This window comes from Otolemur garnettii, unplaced genomic scaffold (assembly GCF_000181295.1).
Source record: "Otolemur garnettii isolate 467f Iridium unplaced genomic scaffold, OtoGar3 scaffold00171, whole genome shotgun sequence".
Taxonomy (NCBI): Eukaryota; Metazoa; Chordata; class Mammalia; order Primates; family Galagidae; genus Otolemur; species Otolemur garnettii.
Window position 1 is genome coordinate 248,627 of NW_003852566.1, and position 22,160 is coordinate 270,786.

The 22,160-nt window shown below is 39.8% G+C and overlaps 2 protein-coding genes across 3 annotated transcripts; both read left to right on the top strand.

The window, feature by feature from the left end:
* Positions 1-463: 463 nt before the first annotated feature.
* On the top strand, positions 464-16,911 carry LOC100958963 (butyrophilin-like protein 3). The gene is made up of 9 exons (XM_012811623.1): positions 464-512; positions 3,134-3,481; positions 9,438-9,510; positions 14,244-14,350; positions 15,037-15,057; positions 15,458-15,478; positions 15,571-15,597; positions 15,891-15,917; positions 16,385-16,911. Exons 1-9 carry the CDS (start codon positions 464-466, stop codon positions 16,909-16,911), a joined length of 1,200 nt encoding a protein of 399 aa, XP_012667077.1.
* Positions 10,560-11,024, top strand: LOC100949391 (ubiquitin-conjugating enzyme E2 L3-like). Of its 2 annotated transcripts, XM_012811634.2 has the most exons (2): positions 10,560-10,586; positions 10,683-11,024. In XM_012811634.2, the coding sequence occupies exons 1-2, from the start codon at positions 10,560-10,562 to the stop codon at positions 11,022-11,024; spliced, it is 369 nt and encodes a 122-aa protein (XP_012667088.1). The 2 variants fall into 2 exon arrangements, with proteins under 2 accessions (XP_012667088.1, XP_012667087.1); XM_012811633.2 differs by having other exon boundaries at positions 10,560-11,024.
* Positions 16,912-22,160: the final 5,249 nt, after the last annotated feature.

Consider the following 22,160-nt stretch of genomic DNA (forward strand, 5'->3'; position numbering starts at 1 on the left):
CTTGGTCACACCTTACAGAGTGACCCCACTTCATTGTGCTGCAGAAAGCTCTCTTTCAGGAACCACATACTCGCCCACCAAGCAGCTCTGCCTGCCAGACTGGACCTTAAAATATCTTGACATCTGACAGTCCCCATGCCAGTCACCAGTGATAGTCTTGCCAAAGGGCCAGGTCCCCTCCTAGTGTACCCCACCTTCTTTCTATCTTTATTTCCCTGCTCTGCAATAGACATTTATGGCCTGCTAATTGATGCAGTGATTCAAAGTCCAGAACCCCATAGCTGTATAGCCATGTCAAGGGGAGGGAGACTAAAAGCAGCACAGTTCAGCAGAAGCTTATGCAGCACCTGCCCATAGCTTCTGCACCTGGGCTACTGGCCAAATCTCCTCTTCTCTCTAATCTGTTCATGCTTCCATGTTGTTGTATGTCTCCAGGGCATGAGCTTGATCTACAGGACAATCAATGGCCCTCATGCTTGCTTTGGTCCTCAGTCTTCTCCGGCTGGTGTCAGGTAAGCTGTGCAGGCTGGAAGTGTTCTCTGTCCCTTTCTCTTTGAGTAATAGTTTGGATTCTTTAGTTACAATGACTGCAACACAATGGGATGTGGATATCTTTTATGTATGTATTTATTTATTTAATTCATTGTAGATTAATATGAGGGTACAAATGATTAGGTTACATTGTTTGTGTTTGTTAGGTAAAGTTCAAGTTATAGTTGAGACCTAGGAATATCTTATTTTTCTGCATTCCCCTAGCTTCTCTTAGCTCTTTCCTGGCAATTACTGATGTCAGGGATGTAGGAGGTACAGGGCAATGTGAAGGACTCAGGCACTATTGAAACTTTGGAACATTCCAGGGATAGTAGCTGGTGGCTAAAGAGAGGCCAAAGCAGTGGAGAGGGTGTATACCAAGAGTGTCAGGGTAAATAATTAAATGTTTGCTCCAGATAGCTTGTGAGTGTTTAGATGTGGGGCGTCTTTAGTGGGACATTTGGATTTCTGACTTGGGTGCCTGGCTGGAAGGAGACACTATTCAGAACACTTGAGAGAAGAGATAATGGGTTCATCTGTGGAATGCTGACTTGGAAACACCTGGGGTATGCGATCTGTGGGGAGGGGAAGGTGTATGCATCTTTAAGTGAGAAATACATTGGAATATGGAACATTCTGGGCAAAAATCCACCTTTATTTCTCTGCCATACCTTCAGAACAAAGCTGAATCGCTGAATTACTCTTAGGATATAGAGTAATTGAATAAAATTCACAGAAGTAGCTGGAGGTGGGAGTATAACCCTGGTCTCTGGGCAGTGAGTGTCTGGCTGTTAAAGGTTCAGTCAGCTGTGGTCACTGCCTGTGTGTGCAGGTTTCTTTCTTCCACCTTCTAACTGTGTCTGTTTTGCTAAACAGAGCTATGAAAAGAGAATGAGGGCTTCAAAACATGCTCCCTGTTGTCCCTTCAGAGTCCCTGTGCATAACACATAAGACAGCCTCTCATGTAAAGTAATTCTCATCATTTCCTGATCAACTTCTTTGTCTGCTTTCTGTCTGGGGAGAAGAAACAGACATATAGAAATGAAATCAGAAGAAAACTATTTTTAAAAAAATATCTGATTTTCTCTGCTTGTGAGCTTCGCTCTCATAACTTCTCTAGGTGTCAGTTTGCTAGTCATGACATGGAGATGGTATCATATTCCTGACAGGGTGTAGTGACAACTGTATGACCTTGTATATAAAACATGTGGCACAGAGCTCCGCTGACACATGGTAATTGCTCCACTATAGCTGTTTTTTTTTCTTGCTGGTCCCCAGGGGAAGTTTCAAAGATTAACAGAGCTGGATATTGCTATTGAAATAGGGAATATAGGCTCAGCGCCTGTTCCTCAAGTAGCTAAGGCGCCAGCCACATACACCTAAGGTGGCAGGTTTGAATCCAGCTCGGGCCCGCCAAACAACAATGACAGCTGCAACCAAAAAGTAGCTGGGCATTGTGGCAGGCGCCTGTGGTCCCAGCTACTTGGGGGGTGGAGGCAGGAGAATCACTTGAGGCCAGGAGTTGGAGGCTGCTGTGCTGTGATGCCATGGCACTCTACCCAGGGGGACAGCTTGAGGCTCTGTCTCAAAAAAAAAAAAGAGAGAGAAATAGGGAATACAGTCTAGCATGAGCTAAATCATAGTTCGATTTGTGCTAAAGTTACTGGACTTTTTAAAGGAAGAATAGAGGTGGGGTGATGGAGTAGGGGCTCAGTAAAGTCAGAAAAGTAGAAGGTTGAACGGTTGTTCAATGTAAATGCCATTAGGCTGTGCCTGGTCCTGGCAGCCACTGAAGTCAGGATTCTGTCCTCCCACAGAGAGGAGGCTAAATCCTCTAGGAAAGGGAGGTCAGGGGCTAATGCCAGGTGTGTCAGGTGAGGGAGGGGGGAAAGCAAAGCCAGGAGGAGGAAAGCAAAAAGAGAGGTTCTAACAAGCAGGTCAGTGCTGCGGAAGCAGGGACTCAGTCCCATTAGGGCTGTCTGAGGAACCACGCAGAAGGGGCTCAGAATCATCCCGACATCTACTACCTCCTTTCCCCACTGGTTAAGATGTGCTCTCCTGGTTGTTAAAATCTTTGTATTTTTTGGCTGCCCTTCCCTGAAACCCACTGAGCAGGTTCCAAAATCAAAGAGAAAACACTAAGCAGAAAGACATTGGCCAGGCCCCAAGAGGGGCGGGGAGGGGAGAGATAGGGCCTCAGTGTCTGCTTTGCCAGGTTAGCAGCTGGACAGAGATCATGGTGCAAAGTCATATTTCATGAAATAATACTTTGTAGATGCATAAATAAATACACTTCAAAAAGATTTATAAAACATATAAAGGAAGAAATGATCGGTGATACAATTTTTAAATTCATTGGTTTGGGAAGCCACAAGTAGGGGACCAACTTTGCGTCTGATGCACGTGCACAAACCACACTCACACATGCACACACAGGCCATAAATGAGCCCACAAGAGTCAGTCAGGACTGGGATAACTGATGGGGGCATGTTTTGTCAAGTGTAAGGGGATACACAGATGCAAGATTACACGCCCCTACCTGAGTTGAATAGTTGAGTGGTTGAGTTTTACTCAATTAATCTGTTGTGCTTCCTCCCACAGGTCAGTGGCAGGTGATTGGGCTGGACAGGCCTGCACAGGCCTTAGTGGGGGAGGACGTGCTGTTCTCCTGCTTCCTCTCCCCGGAGACAAATGCAGAGGCCATGGAAGTGCGGTTCTTCAAGAATAAGCTCTATGCTGTAGTCCACCAATACAGGGATGGGAAAGATCAGGAACATATGAAGATGCCAGACTACAGAGGGAGAACTGTGTTTTTCAAGGACTTCCTTGCCAAAGGGCATGTCTCCCTGAGACTGCAGAAAGTCACCCCCTTGGACGCTGGCCTGTATGGGTGCTGGTTCAGATCTCAGACTTACGAACAAGAAGCCATCTGGGAGCTGCAGGTGTTAGGTCAATTGCTTATTTCAGAGAAGTTATAACTTAGTTACCTCAGAAAGCTGCCCTGTGCTTTATAAAGAGTTTGTTGAGTTAGGAGATTTTAAAAATTGTCATTCAGATAGAAAATAGCATCTTACACTGTCATTCATCCTGTCTTATCTATATTCATTTTATCATGTGGATAAATTCATGGAAACACCACCACATCAAGATGCAGAACCATCCTGGCCCCCTAAATCCTCTCTCTGCCACTTCTTCATCATTACACGCATCCTCCCCTTCACCTCCACACTCTCCAGCCCCTAGCAACTACTGCTCTACTCTTCATCTCTATAATTTCAATGTTTCCAGTGTCATATAAATGGAAGCATGCAGCATGTGACCTTTGAGAATGACATTTTTACTCCATAGAATGCCCTTGAGATCCATCCACCTTGTTGCTTACATCAGTAGTTTATGCCTTTTTATTTCCGAATAGCATTCTGTGGTATGGATGTACCACAACTTGCTTAACCCTTCACCCTTTGATGAACATTTGGGTGGTTTTCAATTCGGGTCTGTTACATATAAGGATGCCATACGCATTTGTGTGCAGGTTTTTACATAGACAGACATTTTCATTTCTTTGGGTTAAATACCCCTTAGTATGCTTTCTGCATACTAAGGGGTATTTAGATGTATACATGTAAATTGTACATTGTATGTTATGTATGTTTAATTTAAAACAATTAATAGACTATTTTGGGGGGAAGTTTTGATTTTACAGGAAAATCGAGCAAAGGTACAGAGAATTCCCTGTACTCTCCTACTCAGTCCCCTGTCCAATCTCCCCTATTATTAACATCTTGTGTTGGTATGGTGCATTATTACAACTGATGAACCGTGCTGAACACTTATTATCAACTGAAGTCCATACGTTAGTATTCATTTTTGTGCTGTACATTATATGTGTTTTCACAAATGTACAGTGGTATATGTCTGCTATTGTCATCATATTTCTCTATCCTCAAAATCTCCTGCACTATACCTCCCTATCTTCAGATCTCTAGAAATACATTTCTTTTATTTATTTATTTATTTTTATTAAATCATAGCTGTGTACATTAATGCAATCATGGGGTATACAGTTCTTTTTATTCTATTATGTTGCCTTTCCACGAATGTGTTAATAGTTGGGATCATACAGTATATAGCCTTCTTGGACTGGCTACTTTCACTCAGCATTTGTATTTAAGGTTTCTGCATGTCTTTTAGTGATTTGATAGTTCATTTTGTTTTATCCCTGCATTATTCCTCTGTCTACATGTATCATATTTTGTCAATTTGCCTACTGAAGGACATCTTTGTTGCTTCTGAGTTTGGGCAATTATGGATAAAGTTGCTATAAAAACTTATACACAGGCCAGGCATGGTGACTCACACCTGTAATCCTAGCACTCTGGCAGGCCAAGGCGGGTGGATTGCTTGAGCTCACCAGTTTGAGACTAGTCTGAGCAAAAAGTGAGACACGGTCTCTACTAAAAACAGAAAAAGTGAGAAAAGAGGATTGCTTGAGCCCAAGGGTTGGAGGCTGCTGTGAGCTATGATAGCACGCCACTCTACCCAGCGTGACAGTGAGACTCTGTCTCAAAAAAAAAAAAAATTACCTGCAGGTTTTTGTGTGGACGAAGTTTTCAACTCATTTGGGTAAATATCAATTAGCATGATTGCTGAATTGTGCAGTAAGAATATGTTTAGTTTTAAAGAAGCTGCATTCCAAAGTTGCCAAACCAGGTTGCATTCCCACAAGCAACGAGCGAGCATTCCTCTGCTCCACACTGTTGCCAGCATTTGGTGTTGTCAGCCAACATCTATTTATTTTAGCCATTCTAGTAAGTGCATAGTAGTCTGTCATTATTTTAATTTGTACTTCCCTAATGACATGATGCAGACATCTTATCACATGCTCAACTTCTGTACATTGCTATCTGTATATCTTCTTCAGGGAGGTATGTGTTTGGATCTTCTGCCTATTCTTAATTGGGTTGTTTTCTTTTTTTGCAGTTTCTATGGTTTTATTTAAACACAAATAAATTGTGCCTATGAGCTGTCTATTCATTTTCTTCACTGCACAGCCTGGCATTGGCATTCCTGACTCTGACAGCCAGCTGGGCTGCTCTTTCGACAGTGGCTTTGCAGTTCTTGGAGGAAACCTTGTAAGCAATCTCAGCCCAGTAAGATTTGTTACACATCAGCAGCACTTCTAGCCCCTTGTCGTTGTGGACAAGGAACTTCCAGAAACCACTGGGCAGCATATGTTTTGTTTTCTTGTTGCTCCCGTAACCAATGTTGGGCAAGATCTATCCCTTGAATCTTCTCTGAACCCTGTTGTCAATACCTCTGGGTTTCCACCAGTTATGCTTAATTCTGACAATCGGTCTGACTAGTGCCACATAAATTTCTTGGTCCTCTTTTTGATCTTTGGCTTGACGAGGGGCCTTCTTAATGCCAAATAGGAGATGGCTACCCCCTCCATAGATAGCCCTGAGAAAGAGCTTATTAAGTATTGTGGATGCCAGTAACTTATCATATATGTGTTTTCAAATATTTTCTCCCAGTATTTTTGTCTTTTCATTTTATCAATGTTTACTTTTTCAAACATTGCTATTTTCCACAATGACTAAACTATTTTGCATTCTTTTAAAACATTAAAAATTTTCTAGCAGGAAACTCTTAGTTTTACTTCATTTCAAAATACCTTGATTTGCCCTTCATTCTTTTTTTCCTTTTATTAAGTCATATACACACATAGGTCATGAATACATTTATGCATATATGGGGTACAATGTATTGTTTTTTTATACAATTTGGAGTGCTTAAATCAAACTAATTAATATAGCTTTTGCCTCATTTACTTGATTATTATGTTAAGACATTTATGTTCTATGCTTGATAGATTTGACTTGTACCCTTGCAATATGCTCCATAGGTGTGGTCCCACCATTTACCCTCCCTCTATCAAACCTCTCCCTCCCCTCCCTTCCCACTCCATTTCTCTCCTTATTCCTGGGCTATAGTTGTGATGCCCATCAACTCATGAATGGATTAATAAATTTTGGTACATGTATACCATGGAAAACTATGCAGCCTTAAAAAAGATGGAGACTTTACCTCTTTTATGTTTACATGGATAGAGCTGGAACATATTCTCCTAAGTAAAGTATCTCAAGAATGGAAGAAAAAATATCCAATGCACTCAGTACTTTTGTGAAACCAATTTATATTTACTCACACTTTCTTTTGCTCTTCATTCTTTGTTTTTTTTTTTTTTTTTTTGAGACAGAGCCTCAAGCTATCCCCCTGGGTAGAGTACCATGGCATCACGCTCACAGCAACCTCCAACTCCTGGGCTCAAGCGAGTCTCCTGACTCTGCTTCCCAAGTAGCTGGGACCACAGGTGCCCGCCACAACGCCCGGCCATTTTTTAGTTGCAGCCATCATTGTTGTTTGGCGGAGCTGGGCTGGGGATTCGAACCTTCCACCTTAGGTGCATGTGGCTGGCGCCTTAGCTGCTTGAGCCACAGGTGCCGAGCCTTGCCCTTCATTCTTAAAGGGAAATTTTGTCAGATACAGAATTTGTTGATACAGAATTTGCTAGTTCTTTTCTTTCAGCACTTAAAAAATACTGTGCCCCTTCTTTCTGGCCTTGAAGGTTTCTGATATACCTGCTGTCACTTGATTAATGTTCCTTTGACGTAATGAATCATTTCTCTGATTGCTTTCAAGATGTTTTCTCTTTCTTTAGTTACATAAGTTTGATTATGACAAAATCATATCTAAATGTGATTTTTTTTACTTTGTCCTATTTAGTAATTGCTGAGTTGAATTTATAATTCTATGATTTTATCAAATTTGGGGATTTAAAAGCCATCATTTCTTCAACTATTCTTTCAACTCTATTCACTTTTCCCTTTCCTTCTGGGTCTCTAGTGATATAAATATTGGCTCTTTTGATAATTGTCCCAGAGTTCTCTGAGGGTCTATTTCTTTATTTCAAAGTTTACTTTCTCTCTGTTTTTATTTTGTGAATTGTATTTTCCATCCTCAAGTTTACTTTTTATGTCCTCTATCAGAGTCGCTCTAGTATTCAGATGTCCAGGGTGTTTTATTTGCTTTGATTTTTAAAATTTGCATCCTTGTATTTTTCAGTGATATAATTTACATTTATATATTTTTTATAATTTCTATTTGTGGTGGTGTTTTATATTTTGTCATTTGTTCCAAGGGAAATCAAACTAATTTTACAAGCGAAGTTTAAAAACTTAGCTTAAATAGCTGTTTAAAAGTGTTTGTCAGATCTTGCTGACATTTGATTCATATTGTTGTTGCTGTCAGTAGATTATCTCTTCTCATTCAAGTCAATGTTTTCTTGGTTCTTTGTATGATAGGTGATTTTTTTTTTTAGATAGAGTCTCACTTTGTCACCCATGGTAGAATACTGTGGCACACTACAGCTCACAGCAATCTCAAACTCTTGGGTTTAAGCTATTCTCTTGCCTCAGCCTCCCGAGTAGCTGGGACTACAGACGCTCACCACAATGCTGGCAATTTTTTTTTTTTTTTTAGAAATAGGGGTCTCCTTCTTGCTCAGGCTGGGCTGGAACCTGTGAGCTCAGGCAATCCACCTGCCTCGGCCTCCAAGAGTACTAGAATTGTAGGTGTGAGCCACTGCCTCTGGCCTGGGAGTTTTTTTTAAATTGACATTCTGGCTATTTATTATGTTGGGAGATTGTGGAATCTATTTAAAGATTCTATTTTATCAGCCAACCTGTGGGTTAGAAGGTGCTTCCTTGGGTCTTGGTCTGCTTTTGCCAGTTGTGGTTCCAAAGTGGTTAGTTGTAAGACCTTTTGTCATGGTCAAAGGGCCATTTGCTTTACTTGGTGGTGCTTGTACACCACCAATCCCGTCTGCTACCTATGTATTTAGAGGATTTTTCCTCCGTTCAGACACCCCAGTGCCCCTAGGTGAGGGAGGGTAGTCTCTGGTGCACAAGGATGGGAAACACTTCCCCTGGCCTCTTGTTGGTGGAGCTCCTCCTCAATCCTTTTGCAAGTACCACTGCGTCTATCAGGTGTTGTCAAGGACTTGAGTGAGGGCAAAGCCCACCCCCTATTACTGAATTGTGGTGGAGATGTGGATCATAAAGTGCTCAATTGCTTTGTTGTTTCTCTAGTTGGGCCCGTAGTCATTCTACCTTCCTCTTTCCACCTTTCAGAGTACTCTTGAGTTATTTACTGGGTTTATAATTTTATTTAGTGGGAGGAACAGGGAGACACAAATCTATAGCATCTTGCCTGGACCCCCTTTCTTAGTGTCATACCTTCATTCATGTATTCACTCTGCGCACAGGTCTAGATCCTGTGCAATGGCAGAGAACAGCACAGGGAGGGAGATGGACCATATTGAGGAGGTCACTTTCCCTGCCATGATATATACTTGCCCCTCTGCCTGGCATACGTCTTCTTGTTGCTTATCTTCCTAAACAGCTCCTATTTATCTGACACAGCAGGGAGCAAATTGCCTCTAGGAAGCCACACATTCCCCTGAGACTTAAGCACTCTCTTCTCTGTGGTAACTTAACTATGCTTGTATGGTTGCACTTTTAACAGTGAAATATATTAGTTTACAGTCTTCCTGTTTAGTTAGTAAGTTCTTATTAAAAAGGGCTCTGTCTTATTCATGTCATCATTTTCAAGAAATAGTCACGTGTATAGTAGCTGTTAAATGCATGTTGAATGAAAAAAGACCATAGAATTACACAGAGAAATGTTGTCAGGATGTGTGTGTGTGTGTGTGTGTGTGTAAGAGAGAGAAAGAGAGAGATTAAAGGGAGGACTATTATGGCTATGGGCATGATGAACCTAGTTAAGACATCTATGACTTTGGGCTATGATCTTTGTTTTCATCCCTTCTCTGTTTTCTCCCCAGAGATGGGCTCAACTCCTCTCATTTCCATCAAGGGCTTTGTTGATGGAGGCATCCGGCTACACTGCCAGTCCTCAGGGTGGTTCCCCCAGCCCACAGTGAAGTGGAAGGGAAGTACTGCTTTGCCCTCAGACTCCAAGGTGAATGTAGATGGGCATGGCCTGTTTGATGTGGAGACCTCCCTGATCATCCAAGAGGATTCTGGGAGTATATCATGTTGCATCCAATATCCTGACCAGAGCCTAGAGGTGGAATCCAGAGTCTGGATAAAAGGTGAGAAGGGGTGGAAGGAAAAGGAGCAAGGGAGAAATAAATACTTGGGTGATCCAGAGAAAGAATAAGACCCTCTATCTTAGAATTTTTGTTTACTATTGCCTGGTTTTAATGATTTCCTTTGACAATCAAAAGTAGAGATGGTATAAAAAAATACATCTTTTGGTTAGACGGAAACAACCACTTATAATTCTAAAGAAACAGAGATAAGTATTTTCTGAACACAAGATCATGTCCATGGTGTACCTTCCCCAAGCTCAACACACACAAAACTTTAAAAGAACTAACCTTAGAATCACATGAAAAATAATTATTTACTATTTTAAATATTATTATTAAGTTATATTGTTTATAGAAAATATCACTGAAGCAGAATACAAAGAAAAAAGATTATTTTAGAAACTTTAAAACAATAATAGGGTAATTAATGTTAATTAAAATGTTCCAATAAATACTAAATCAATGTAAAAGGACTTAATTTGCCAGCTAAAAGACAAAGAAAGATTAGATTTATAAATCTGAAATGGTCCACTTCCTAAGAGAAAGTGAAGTGCAAAAAGACACAGCAGACAGATATTAACGTAGTTGGACCATAACAAGTATTAGTGTCTACAAAGAGAACAAAAGGTTTTAAGACAAAAAAGCATTGCTGGCAATAAAGTTATTTCACAAATACAAATATAAAAAAGTTAACTCACCAGGAAAGTAATAAAAATTTAAAGATACACACTTTATGACATAGTTTTAAAATACACAAAACAAATACTGAAATAAAAGGAAAAATTACATGCTATGCATTCCAAGACTGATTATTATGCAAAATTAATTAGAATGTAGAGTATGAGATCCAAGATGGCGGCCAGCAGGCGGCTGATGAAGGAGCTTGAAGAAATCCGCAATTGTGGGATGACAAACTTCCGGGACATCCAGGTAGATGAAGCTAATTTGTTGACGTGGCAAGGGCTTATTGTTCCTGACAACCCTCCATATGATCAGGGGGCCTTCAGAATCGAAATCAACTTTCCAGCAGAGTACCCATTCAAGCCACCGAGGATCACGTTTAAAACAAAGATCTATCACCCGAACATCGATGAAAAGGGGCAGGTCTGTCTGCCGGTAATTAGTGCTGAAAACTGGAAGCCAGCAACCAAAACCGACCAAGTCATCCAGTCCCTTATAGCCCTGGTGAACGAGCCCCAGCCTGAGCACCCTCTACGGGCTGACCTAGCTGAAGAGTACTGTAAGGACCATAAAAAATTCTGTACGAATGCTGAAGAGTTTACAAAGAAATACGGGGAAAAGCGACCTGTGGACTAAAATCTGCCAGAATTGATTCCAGCAAGTGTGAGCAGAGACCCCGATCGAAGCATTCAGACACCCCGCAAAGCGGACTCTGGAAAATTGACACGTGCCACCGCCTGGCGTTTGCCTGTGGCAGTTACTAACTTTCTACAGTTTTCTTAATCAAAACTGGTCTAGGTAACCTGTAAAGAAAGGATTAAAAATTCAAGATGTTCTAAAAAAAAAAAAAAACCTGGAATGTAAAGTATTTAAATTACAAATTAAAAGGGCTAATCTAGAACACATTTGTAGAAGACTGCAACCCTCCCCAAATTATTTTGAAGTATACCTTGAACATTATGAACTTTTGCCAGGTACAAGAACATACAATGGTTTTCAGGAAATTTCAAGGAATTAATGTCATTCAGACAATGCTCCCTAATTACCATGTAATTAAGTTAAATCACAATAATAAAAGAAAATTTAAAATTTATCTGCTTGAAAAATACAAATAACGTAAAGTGTCATTAAAATCATAATGATAATTATAAAATTTTTAGAACTAAATGATAATGAAATCACAGATATCACCATGTGTGAAATGGAGCTAACACAGTTTTCTAAGTCAAAATTATATCCTTAATTGTTCACAATATAAATTAAAGCCTGTAATTTATGGCAGGTATTGAGATTTATTTCAGAATAAACTGAAATGGGACAAAAGGATAGCAATCATGAGAAAGAGTTAAATAAAAAGAACAAGTAGTACAGAATAACAAAGCTAAAGTTTGATATTTCAAAATACTACTAATATAGATAAAGCTTCTGGCAGCATCCATCAATCAAGAAAAGAGAGATGGAAAGGAGGGAGAAAGCCTGGGCAGTGGACACAGAGTTACAGTTAGATGGCGGGAGTAAGTTCTGATGTTCTGTTGAGCAGCAGGGGTAACAGTAAGACCTTGTCTATAACAAGACAGCTAGACAAAAGGTTTTTGAATACGCTTAGCACAAAGAAGTAATAAATGCATGAAGTGATGGATGTGCTAAATACCCTGAACTGATTATTATTGCAGCATATCTATGTATTGAAACATCATATTATACCCTTTATGTATAATTGCATATTAATTAAATGTTCTTAATTAGTAAAAGAGATGGCACAATTAGATGGTATAGGAAATAACAAGAAAGCAGAACTGAAGATGCAGCAGAAATCTAAAATACACAGTTATTCAATTTGAGTATGACAGATTATAAAAAGTTCATAGAAAAATAATATAAAATCTAACTCAAGAAAAAATGTACTGCCTGAGGAGTTCTATAAACACAAAATAAGTGGAATTGGTATTTAAGACTTCCCAGACACCAGGGCCATATTGTTTTATACAGAAAATCTAACAAACATTGAAGAAAATAGAAAATTTTAGTCTTAAACCAACTTTTCCAGAAAGCAGAATAGAAAATATTAACCCCATGATATTAGATTAATATAATTTTTCTCATTATACACCATATATATGTATTGATACATCAAAGTGTACCCCACAAATATGCACAATTATGTGTTAATTTAAAAAATGTAAAAATGCAAAATGATCAAGGAAAATCTGAAAAATAAAAAATATTGCTATAGCTTACTCAGAAATTAAAATATAAATGCTTATCAGAAATTTTATAAATCCAAACCAAAGATGTGTAAAAACCTTAATATATCATGACCAAATTGAATTTATCTTGAAATAAAAAATTAGGTAAATACTGAGTTATATATTAATGTAATTATTAACTTGACGATTAAAAGGAGAAAAGCTATAATTTTCTAAACAGTTGTAAGTTAAATACGGAGCAATTTTAAAATCCATTTATGATTTTAAAACTTACGAATCCAAACATAGAAGAAAGCTTTTTAAGTTTTTTGGAACAGGAGAGAATCTTCTTGATCTGATAAAACGGTATCTAAAAGTACCTACAGCAAATATCACACATAATGATAAATCATTTAATATAGGAACTTTAGTTCACTGTATTAAGCATGTCTGTTCAACATTATCCTGAAGTGTTAGCTATTATAATAAAAGAATAAAGAAAAAACATCTTTCATTTTTAGAGAGGAAGAAATAGAATTCCCATTGTTCACAGGATATATGAAATATACCAAAAATTTAGAAAAATATTCAGGTAAATTCTTTTAATTCATAACATAGGTTATAATGATCATGGGCTTTGAGATTAATAAACAAAATAACTTCATTTATAAATATCAAAGAGAGGAAAATAAACATGCCATGTGCAATAACACGAACACATCAATTAGAAAGAAGTCCAATAACGTTTTTCAAATGCTATTGAAGAACATTATAAACTTTACTGCAGGTGCTAAATAAAACTGATATAAGAAGAGAGACATGGCATCATTGGATAAAAAGATACATATTTTAAAGTTAAAGTTTCTTCTGGAAGTAGTCTATAGATTAAAATTCCAAACAAGTCTCAGAGGAGATTTTTTAGAACTTGACAAGTCCATTGCAAAACGTATATGGCAGAGCAGGTGGCCAATCATTGCCAAGATGCAGTTAAATAAGAACACACTGTGAATCTTACTTTACTATACATTAATCCATGTCCCTGAGCTGTGGTGATTAAGCCAGTCAAAATTATTGGCACAGAGGTAGACAGATGGACCAATGGACAGAACAGAGAGGTAGGAAACAAATCCAAGGCAAAACATAAACAAGATGTAGACAGAGGTAACACTGTGTGTGTGAAGGCCATTCAATAAACAAGGCTAGCATGTTGTTATCCATGTTAGCAGAGAATGAAGTCAAAACTCTACATTTTATATATAAAAGACAAAGTCCAGATGGATTAAGACTTATTTGGAAATGCAAAGTTTTAAACTTAAAGAAAAAGTTATAGAAACTTTTCATCTTGGCGTATAAGGGGTTTCTTTAAATCAGCAGTTCTCAACCTGTGGGTCACGACTCCTTTGGGGGTTGAACAACCCTTTCACAGGGGTCGCCTAAATACATCCTGCATATCAGATATTTACATTACGATTCATAACAGTAGCAAAATTATAGTTATGAAGTAGCAATGAAAATAATTTTGTGGTTGGGGTTCACCACAACATGAGGAACTGTATGAAAGGGTCAAGGCATTAGGAAGGTGGAGAACCACCGCTTTAAATGAAAATCAAATTGTCTCTACTGTTCAGCAATCACTAAGGGGTCTGTGGGACTGTTTTTCAGATACATTTTTCCAGCCCTCATCTTGGCGCCTGCCTTCTATTTTACTCATATTCCTCGTCTTTGGCCTATGTGCTGCTTTCATTGGGCTGAGGATTTCTTTCTCCAAATCTCAGGGTAAGTGAGAGAGAGAAGCATGGACCTATGGCTGATGGATGTTTGCAGCAGTGCTGGGTCAGGCATGCTCCCAGGCACCACCTGAATTGGGCTCCAAGGACCCATCCCCTGGGTCCACTGTCCTCATGGCTTGCTCAGGAAAGGCAGTTCCTATTATGCTCTTCTACTTCAAGGAGGGCACAGAATTAGGGGAAGAATTATTTTCAGTACTCCAGAGCTGATGGAAATTTCTAAGATTGGCACCTCAAGTCCAGGACAATGTTTTGACATAGTTGAAGAGAGGAAATAAAGTGAAAACAGCAAGATGAAATAATATTCAGCCTCAATTAGAGTTTTTACCCCCAGGAATCAACTGTCTTTTCAATGGGGGTAGCACAACCCTTTGAAAATGTGTGTCATAATCCCACCTCCTCTCCCAGCCTCCTTCTCCCTGGTAACCTCCATTTTCACCTCCACAGGCTCCTACATATTAGTTGTCTCTTCTCTGTGAACAGTCCTCATCTCTGATTTTACCCCAGATAGAGATGCTTGGTTCAGGGGTTGGGGCTGGTGGTGGGGCACCAAAAAAGCAGGAGAACCCTTGTCCTTCAGACCCACACATCATCCCACCTGAGCAAGGAGTCAGGGTTGTGTTTGTACTTTACATATTCCTGTGTTGACCACTGAATACTCTGTTTTTGTTTCAGGGAAAATCCAGACAAAAGTGCGTAAGTGTCTTGTCATGTTATGAGCCTTCCACATGTGGTTCTCCTGGGTACCTCCCTGTCTGGCCCTCTGCACTCCGTCTTGGCACCAGACTGGTCAGGAAGGGTTAGGAGAGCATTTGGCTTGCTCTGCCCATCCATGGACTGATGGATTGATCTGCAGATATATGTGGGGGTTAGCATGGGATTAGGGGGCGTGAAACCCTCTAAAATTATCTACAAATTTTACCTGTTGATAATTTTGTGGGGAGAGGAACTGCAGATTTCATGGGCTCTTTGAGGGTGTGTGGACTCAGAATGGTGAAAAACCAATGGGGTGTGTCCCTCAACTTCCCCCAGCCTGATTCTTTGAAACTTTATCCAAGCCTGTATCACCACTGAATAGTCTGCTTTTCTGTTTTAGGAGAACTCAGAGAAAGCCTGGGTAAGAGCATTATCACATGTAAAACTTTTCGCCCACTTCCTCCCCTAAGTTCTTGTTATGTGATTTGAGCCTTATCTGTGTTTTAATTTCAGACTATGAAGGCATGGACAGACAGGCAGGTGAGAGACCGCATTCCTCCTCCAATCCCCACTTATCTTTTTCTTCTAAGACCCTGGTTTATGGGTCTTGTAACCTGAGGACCCTGAATCTCTGCAGATGCAGGCTTGTAATAGAGATCCTGAAATTGTCTGCCGATAATGGCAGGTGCATTTTGCAGAGACATTCAATAACTTTTATCAGATCTGTTTGTGTCCATGATGCCCCTAAGAGGATAGCCACCCTCAGTCTCTCCCTTCTCTCTGACTCCTGCTCTCCATGTGAGCACTGAACTACATGCTCTGTTTATTTGCAGAATGGAGAGAGGCCCGGAAACATGCAGGTACCAACACCTAAGGGGGTGAAAGTAGGACAGAGCCCTATGTGGGTGTAAAAGGGGGAGTAGACCAGGGACCCATGTAGCCTGTCCCCACCCACCCCAAGCCATAGCTTCACCCAGTCTAGAAGGGCATAGGGAAGCTTTTCCCGGGTGGAGGTTACAGGCAAAGCCAGCCCAGGGCTGAAGATGACAGAAGTGAAGTATCAAGTAGCAGTTGGGGACAGTTTTAGAATTGGCTGATATACTAGAGTTATGATCTCATTTCCAAGCATTGGTCAGGCCCTGGGGCTATACTGGTGGACAGCCAGTGATGAGGGCAGGGCTGGATAGACAGTGATGGACAGTGACTGTGGCTCTAGGACCTCACCTGAACCCACCCTGAGTGGTCTGCAGTACAAGAGTTGGCCTCTTGTTCCAGCCCAGTTCCCTCTTCACTAACTCATGCTCCCTTCCCCCCCCCCGCACCCCAGTGGAGGTGACTCTGGACATGGACACGGCTCACCCTCAGCTCTACATTTCTGATATGAAAGCCATATCCTGCAGGAGTCATCCCCAGGAAGTGCCCGACTCGGAAAAGAGATTTAAGAGGAAGTGTGTTGTGGCTTCTCAGGGTTTCCGGCAAGGGAAACATTACTGGGAAGTAGATGTGGGATTCCATAAAAGATGGTACTTGGGAGTGTGCCGGGACGATGTGGAAAGGAAAGTGTGTATAAGTTTGTGTCCCACAAATGGGTACTGGGTCTTTGGACAGTGGGGACACCAACAGTATTTCACATTTAATCCCTCAAAATTCAGCCTCTTCCTAAGAACTCCCCCTACACGAGTTGGCATCTTCCTGGACTATGAAGATGGGGCCATCTCCTTCTTTAATATAAATGACCAGTCCCTCATTTATAAGATGGAGCATCAGTTTGAAGGTGTGCTGCGGCCCTTCTTCGAGATTTATGAGGGGGAAACTGTAAATCCCATATATATCTGTCCAGTGTCCCTGAGATGAAAAATAGAAGCTTCTTCTCAAAGGGCCACGCTTGTAGGCACAGACAACTGAGTGTGCCTCCTGCAGGCAGTGCTATCCTTCCTCTCCAGTAGTGTTGCCAGTGGGAATCACACTTCTGCTTTAGGTTATTAAGTTTTCTCTCTCAGCCCCAGAGTCCTGCAGTAACCAACAGTGATGGCTTCTAGGCAAGGAGAGTCTATCCATGTGGGAGTCAGGGGTCATAGCCACCCTGAAGTGGAAAAGGGAAGAATGTGGACATTGGATTTAGTTTATAATAACCCCACCCATTTAAGAGACCTTGGACCAGTCATGCCCTCTCAGGCCATCACCTGTCAAGGGCAGTGTTTCCTTCTTCAGAGGTGATAGTGAAGATTAAAGAGACAATGAATGTGCATCATGCCTGCATCTTGTTGATGGCACAGTGTTGGCTGATGATGTGTTCTTTATGTTACACATATCCCAACATGATCCCTGTTTATTATTCCACATTAATTAATTACTTTTTTCCTATTCCAAATCACCCATGGAATAGTTATCGGACACCTCTTCTGTGCCAGCCCAAAGAAATGAAGAGGAAGTAGCACTTCCCAATTCCTTCTATAAAGTCAACATTACCTTGATACCAAAACAAAACACAGACATTACAAGAATAGAAAACTTTAGATCCACAACTCTCACCAACAACATAGTTGTAAAATTCTAAATAAAATATTAGCATATTGGATCTAACAATAGATTTAAAGATAATATATCACCACCAACTGTGGTTTATTTCAGGAATGCAGGGTTGGTTTAATATTAAAACATCAACCAGCATAATTCATTATATTGACAAATTATAAAAGAAAATGGTGTGATAATCTCAATAGATGTAAAAAATTATTTTTTACAAATTCAAAATCCATTATTGATAAAACTATATATCATGAAGATATATAGTTGTCCAATAAGTATATAAAATATTTTCAACATTATTAGACATTAAGGAAATGAAAATTAGGCAATGAGTTGCTACCACTTATTAGAATGGCAAATATTGAAAAGACTCACCAAGTGCTAGCAAGGATGTATAGGGACTATACTCCTAATGGAAGTGTAAACTAATGCACCCATTTTGGAAAATGGTTTGTTAGTGACTTTAGAAATTAAACAGAGGCCTACCAGATTATCCTCTATTCCACTCTACAAATTTTCTCAAGGGAGAAGGAAAGGAAGGAGTCCAAGTTCTCTGTGTCTACAAAGACTTGACCTGAATGTTGACAGCTTTATTTGTAATAGCCAAAAATTTGTAACAACCCAGATAAACAAAGAAACAAATTGTGGTATACATGTATTTATGCCACAGAATACTACTCAGTGGGAAAAAGGAATGAACTATGGAGCACAATAACAGCATGGATGAACCCCAAAATATTATTTAAAGTGAAAAAAGCCTGGCAGAATGAATACATACTGTGTGATTCCGTCTATAAAAAGGTCTATAAAATGCAGACTATTCTATAGTAATGGAAAGCTTATCAGTGTTTGGAGGAGAGAGTAGGGTGGGAGGGATTACAAATAGTGAGAGGATCTCGTTGGAATGATGGTTATGCCAACTATCTTCATTGTGGTGATGGTTCATTGGTATACAAACGTATGAAAATTCATCAAATTAGACACATAAAATATGTGCAGTTTATATCGTTATGCATCAATAAAGCTGTTTTTAAAAATATATATACCATGGAATACTACTCACCCATTAAAAAGATAGAGGCTTTTCTATTAACCTGGGTGGAGTGGAAACACATTCTTCTTAGTAAGTATCACAAAAATAGAGAAGCAAGAATCCAATGTACTCAATTCTAATTTGAAGCTAGTAGATGACCTAATACACACCCACATAAGAGAAAAACTCAAATCAATCCAAGGTGAGGTGGGGGAACAAGAGAACAGGGAGAGAGGAGGAGGGGGTGCATGGGAGTGCTCCAATTAATGGTCACAATGTTAGGGTGTATGGCACACTTCTTAGGGTCGGGACACAATTATAAAAGGGACTTTACCTAACTGATGCTAACATTGTAATCTAATTCTTTGTATGCTCAACTAACTCGAAACAAACAAAAGAAGAAAAGAAAATTAATTAATAACAATAGAGGGGCCTTGTAGTATATCAGTATATATCACCTTCCAGTGCCTGATACACTACTATTTGCTTAATATCTTTCCTTCAAGCTTGTGATCATTCAGGTACCTGAGTGTGGACACTGTCGGGAGAGGGATGAATTCCTTAAGCCAGCTTCTCAGGAGGGCCCTGTGTGGAAGGAGGTGATGACCCCATCAACTGTCACAGTGCATACCCTTCAGACTTCAGTCCCAAGGGGTTGGAGGACAGCTGGGAATGCAAATCCCCAGGATTGTACACCGCTCTCTTGCCCCCAATGCTATAAGAGTGTATCTAAAAAGCAGCAATAAATGGGACATGACTTGGCAACAGACTGTGGTAACACAATGGTTTGGGTAGATCTTAAGAGAATTATATTGAGTTGGGGAAAAAACAGCTCAAAAGGTGACACATGATGTGATTCCATTTATATAACAGTCTCCAAATGTCTTATAAAAACAGAGAACACAGAAGTGGTTCCCAGGGCTTAGGAAAGAGGATGTAGGTGTGCCTGTAAAGGGGCAGCGTCAGGACTTTTTTTTTTTTGAGACAGAGTCTCAAACTGTTGCCCTGGATGGAGTACCATGGCATCACAGCTCACAGCAACCTTAAACTCTTGGGCTTAAGCAATTCTCTTCCCTTGGCCTCCCAAGTAGCTAGAACTACAGGTACCTGCCCCAATGCCCAGCTATTTTTTATTGTTGTTGTTGCAGTTGTCATTGTTGTTTTGGCTGGCCTGGGCCGAGTTTGAAACCTCCAGCCTTGGTGTATGTGGTGGACGCCCTACCCACTGAGCTACGGACGCCACCCAGTGTTAAGATCTTTTATGAAAATGAACAGTATCTTAATCGTGTTGGTGTTATATAAATTTACACTTGTAGTAAAATTTTCTTTGATTACACATGCATGTACAAACACTTGTAAAAACTGCTGCAGTGTGAATTAGGACATAGTACATACAGTGTATTTTATTAATATATGCACACTATATATAGTAGCATATGCCAATGTCAGTTTCCTGGTTTTGATAGTGATTATTGTTATACAAAATGTTTCCATTGAAGAAAGCTATGTAAAAGTCTACTATTTTTACAACTTCCTGTGAGTCTATAATTACTGAAAAAATAATTAAAAGTGTTATAAAAGGCAGGTATAAACATACTATTATCTCAAAATAAAAAGTTTAATAATAAAAAGGTTATTCAGGTGGACAGTAGTTCAGTATATTTGGCAATAGAAATAGGAAATATTTTTAGTTTCAGAGATTCAATTAATATTAGCCCAGATCAAATAATAATGAAATAGAAGTTTTTTTAATCCCTGTAGCTTCAAATACAAATATCAAAACAGTTATTTTCAAGTAATCTAAACTACAGGATGCTGTTCACATTGCAGTCCAAATAAACAGTTTAAAATAATTAATGAGAAGCCTTCTATGAGTAAAGTCAAAAAGTTAATATTAATGTAATGTTATAATCTGATGAAAAATAAAGAGCATCAATATAATAATTATGTCATTATCTTGCTTTTCATAATAAAGATGATTAAAAATAGAACAAAGCAGCCATAGGTATTACACAGGGCTGGGAGGTTTTTCCTTAGGCTCAAGTTCAAACCACTGCAGATGTAGGCTACTAGAGACTCTGGGGACCCTTATGAGCTCAGCCTTATGAGATTTCCCACCTTGGAATAGCGGTGGGAAGCAGTGTTCTAGGACCTGAATCAGAAGGTAGGCCTGCTCACTGTGCCTGGGGAGGGAATAACAGCTCTTGAAGAGCCTCAAGAAGAGGAAGCAGATGGGTTGTGGAAGATGTACTGAGTCCAGGGACAGAGGGACCTAAGGGTCTAGGAGCATTTGGTGAGTGGAAGAGATGACCTCTGGTTCCCTGTGTGTTCTGCAGGGAGTAATAAATAGGAAACCAGGAGCTGGCAGACAACAGTCATGAGGGATATGGGGGAATGCTGGATGGAGGTGGGGGTTGTCTAGGAGTAATGGTCATCTCAGGGGATGTGTGGGAGATGTCAGAAGCTTAGCACTTGGGAGGAAAAGAATGCCAGTGAGAAAACGGCTACTTACATGCAGCACACACATGCACTCTCACACACATGTGTGAGAGAGAGGGACAGAGATATAGAAAGAGATAGATTTGGAGAATTTCTCTGTGGTTTTTCTCTCTTTATATTGCAAAACACCAGCCCACCACGTAGAAAACTTGACAGGACATCCTGAATCTGGTTGGTTGGTAAATTTTATCTTTAAGAGACATTTTAGATTTATAGAAAATTTGATTGGAAAATACAGAGCTATAAAATTATATAAGTACAAAGTTATGTATAAAATAACAGATTTTTGTATTAATGTGATATTTTTATTTCAATTGATAAGCCAATATAGATACATTGTTAATATTTTAAATCATAGTTTACCTTAAAGTTCACTCTTTGTGTCGTCCATTCTATGGGTTTTAAAAATGTAAAATGACATGTATCCATCATTACACATCATGTGGGACAGTTTCACTGCCCCCAAACCCATCCATGTTCTACCCATTCATTTCTCCCTTTCTCTGTAACCCTAGCAACCACCGACCTTTCTACTGTCTGCAGTTTTGCCTCTTCTGGAAAGTCAGATGGCTGGAATCATGCAGGACAGCATCTTCAGATTGGTTTCTTTCCCTTAGAAATATGTATTGAATTTTCCTCCACTTCTTTTTGTGGCAAGATACCTCACTTAATATTGCTGAATAATATTCCAATGTATAGATGTACTGCAGTTATTTTACTTATCCAGTCATCTATTGAAAGGTGTCTTGGTTGCTCCTACATGTAGGTAGTAAGCCTGAGCTCAAGCAATCTACCAGGCTTGGCTTCTCACAGTGCCAGGATTACAGGTGTGAGCATCTGTGCCCATATTTGAGTTCTTCCATCAGAGTTTTTTAGTTTTCCTTATATAGATCTTGTATGTATTCTGTTAGATTAGGGGGGTTTTTTTGAGACAGAGCCTCAAGCTGTTCCCCTGGGTAGAGTGCTATGGCTTCACTGCTCACAGCAACCTCCAACTCCTGGGCTCAAGTGAGTCTCCTGCCTCCGCCTCCCAAGTAGCTGG